This window comes from Etheostoma cragini, chromosome 5, assembly GCF_013103735.1.
Source record: "Etheostoma cragini isolate CJK2018 chromosome 5, CSU_Ecrag_1.0, whole genome shotgun sequence".
NCBI lineage: Eukaryota > Metazoa > Chordata > Actinopteri > Perciformes > Percidae > Etheostoma > Etheostoma cragini.
The window spans coordinates 26,099,440-26,103,246 of NC_048411.1; the positions used below are offsets into that span (position 1 = coordinate 26,099,440).

General features: G+C 34.2%; 1 protein-coding gene across 3 annotated transcripts in view; it reads left to right on the top strand.

Annotated features, from left to right (window-relative positions):
• The window catches only part of rasgef1ba (RasGEF domain family, member 1Ba), a 113,738-nt gene extending 111,463 nt beyond the window's left edge, over nucleotides 1-2,275 (top strand). For all 3 annotated transcript variants that reach the window (XM_034872894.1, XM_034872895.1, XM_034872897.1), the window contains one exon: nucleotides 666-2,275. In XM_034872894.1, the coding sequence (XP_034728785.1) occupies nucleotides 666-698 (33 nt within the window). In that variant the 3' untranslated portion in view covers nucleotides 699-2,275. The remainder of the gene's footprint in view (nucleotides 1-665) is intronic.
• Nucleotides 2,276-3,807: the final 1,532 nt, after the last annotated feature.

Below are 3,807 nucleotides of genomic sequence, written 5' to 3' on the forward strand. Positions count from 1 at the left end.
ATATATATATTCTTTTTAAACTTGTCTAAACAGTTTCCCCAAAGCTTAACTCACTGAACAGATTGTAATGCGTGCGTGTGTGTGTGTGTGTGTTTGCGTGCATGTGTGTGTGCCAACCCTTTGTGCATCCCCCTGAGCTTTGCCTCCACTGCGCCACGATCTGTCACTTTATTCTAGCCAAGCTGCGTCAGCAAAACTTGATGCTCAGATCGAAGTGTCTGGAAATCCACTACTAAAGACAAACTGTTGATGCCACTTAGATTTAGCTTTTTTCAATTTTCTTTTTTCTTCTAAAAATATAATCGCGAGGGCAAGGGTAGATGTTCTTAGTGGTTGCCCAATTTGTAACATTAGTACACCATAAAAAACAAACTAAAAAACAAAAGTCAGCCTACCAAATTTAAGTTTCAAACCCAACTTCACAACAGTTTTGAGCTACAACCACATCTTAAGTGCCTTATAAAAGGTGGTGATGTTCACTTGCGGTAAAAACAATAAGTGTATTGTAAACCAAGTTGATCAGCTATTGAACTATACTTTAGCCTAGTATTAATAATTATTTGCTTTTATGAGCTGCGGTGGTGGAGGTATGCACGCTCTGAATTCTTTCAGTTAGCATCATGCGATGAGCCTGACTAACAGCTGGTTTTTTCATGTCTCCACAGATCCAGTCTGCTAAGCAGGGTCTAATCTTCTAATCTGAAGAAATCAGAATGACGACAAACCCCAGACAAGCGAGCCGGGCCCTGTCAACGCCGACGTTGTATAAACGAAGTATCCCCGTGTTGGAAGGGAAACGACAATCTCTTCTTTGGCTGACGAGGATCTTTTGTGTTCACCCCAGCTTCAGATTTCTATTAAGCTCTGCTTTTCCTCTCCTTCTCGCTCTTTGTTCTGTATATTTCAGGACAGCTGTTTTTCCTCTTTGTATGACTTTGTAGTCTTTTTTTAAGAGAAATGCTACAAACCTTCACAGTAAAAGCCAAGGGGTGCCATGTTTCTTTTCTGAAGCATTTCACCCCGATAAACCTTCTGTGAGTGTAAATGGAGTTTGTTGGGGTTGTTTGTCTACCCCGCTAGTTTTCAACAAGTTGTTTTTTCTCACTCAAGCTACAGAGTTAGCTGCTGGTTGGCTAACTCAACAGAAACGCTTTACTCGCTGGTTTCATAAGCCAGCGTTCTTTGTACGGAAAACTCAAAACTTGCCTGGAACACAGTTTAACATTAAGCTAGCCATCACTTGTAGTTTTATTTTGTCTCCTTCCTTTGAGTATATCTCAAGTTATTTTCCTGAAGGTTTTGTTGATTGTGATGTGTAAGAAAATGCACTGGCTGCATTTTAAAGATATATTTTTTGTTTGTGTGGTTATCATCTTTGTGATTTTCTTAAGCAGGAAGAAACAAGTTTATATTTGACACCCCACACTCAGTAAATTTCAACCATACGAGAAACACTTTGGTTAAATGGCATCTGAAACCCCCGTATCTTTCCTACATAGGACTTGGGGTTTTTGAGAAAGACTGTTGGATGCTCTGACGAGCACTTCGTTGCTGAGGCCTTTAGCAGTGAGTTTAAATGGAAGGTGTGATGCAGGTGTGTTCCCTGTTGTTCCTGATAATTAGTGTTAAAATAGCCCCACTGCTGCTGAGAAGATAAGCCGGGCTGTAGGCTACCATTCAGTTTCACCTTTTGTTCCTGCTCTACTGTAGAAAATGAGTGTGCTTGTGCTGCCCCCTGGTGGTTCAGTCCGAAAAGTGAATGGATTTTGTGTGGTCGAATAATGTGCACTGAGGATTTCTGTTGAAACGCTAAATGTGCTAAATGATATCCCTTTTGTTTTTATTTTCATATTATAAAAAATACAGTTTCTTCCATATTTGTTTTATTTATAAATATATTTGTGTAGTCACATTATGTCCTCATGCCGATATTTACTATTATTTTATTGTTATTTAATTTTGTAATAGGTACATAACATGCTTAAGTAGTCCTCAGGTATTTGCTTAACTATTATTTTTATATACAAGTTTGTATGAGACTTAATTTTCAAGGTACTAGCTCAGCGTATGATGTTGAACGACTGATGTCTGCTTTGCCTTGACTGCTCCTCCCTCAACAGAGAGTGCTGTTGTGATTTATGGTGTACTGTTTTTTGTTTTTTCCTTCTTTTTGTTCATTCATTTGTATTTGGACTGTTAAAAATGGAAAGAGGAACCATTTGTTATGAATTAGTAGTGTTTAATAGAGAAAGTTAATAAAAAATGTTTAAAAGTATTGAGTGTCTCGGTGGGTTTGTTAAATGTTTTGATCATGGAAGTGTATATAACGTATTCAAAACAAAAATGATGACTTATTTATACAGCACCTTTCATGAAACCCAAGGACAGAGTTACTGTGGCTAAGCTAAAGCAGGTTGTAAACAGGGGGTGTTTCAGGAGTTTTTCTTTGTTTTTATTGTGTTTATATATACAAAACCGTTAAGATTTCTGTTGCATCGCACAGACTTCATCAAGAAATGGCGCTGGTAATTGAAGATAAATGTTACATTATGTTTCAAAGTATCGAATTTTGGTACAAAATGAATAGCTTAAAATTCCACCAAGAAATAAATAACTTTCAAAATAAATGTGCAAGTAGTACTTATTGCTCAGTGAAAAACATTTTGTTTCTATCATTTATACTATGACTTTTGAGTTTATGACATTTGACATGCAGCTAAGGGCCGCAGGCTGCGTTGAGGAGTGAACCTCTATATATATGGCATACTACAATATGACCTTTTATGAATTTTAGGACATACACATGACTTTTTATGAAATTATATACTATGAATTTTTATGACATGCTATACTATGACTTTTTTATGACTTTTTATGATATACTATACTATGACTTTTATGATATACTATCCTATGACCTTTATGACATACTATACTATGACTTTTTATGACATGCTATACTATGACTTATGACATGCTATACTATGACTTTTTATGACATACTATACTATGACTTATGACATGCTATACTATGACTTTTTATGACATGCTATACTATGACTTTTTTATGACTTTTTATGATATGCTATACTATGGCTTTTATAATATACTATACTATGACTTTTTATGATATACTATACTATGACTTTTATGATATACTATCGTATGACCTTTATGACATACTATACTATGACTTATGACATGCTATATTATGACTTTTTTTAGAAATACTATACTATGAATTTATATGACATACTATGACTTTTTATGACATGCTATTCTATGACTTATGACATGCCATACTATGACTTTTTATGACATGCTATACTATGACTTTTTATGACATGCTATATTAGGACTTTTTTATGACTTTTTATGATATACTATACTATGACTTTTTATGACATACTATGACTGTTCATGACATGCTATACTATGACTTACGAAATGTTATACTATGACTAATGAAATGCTATAATATGACTTTTTATGACATGCTATACTATGACGTTTTTTATGACTTTTTATGATATGCTATACTATGGCTTTTATAATATACTATACTATGACTTTTTATGATATACTATACTATGACTTTTATGATATACTATCCTATGACCTTTATGACATACTATACTATGACTTGTGACATGCTATATTATGACTTTTTTTAGAAATACTATACTATGAATTTATATTACATACTATGACTTTTTATGACATGCTATTCTATGACTTATGACATGCTATACTATGACTTTTTATGACCTGCTATACTGTGACTTATGAAATGCTATACTATGACTT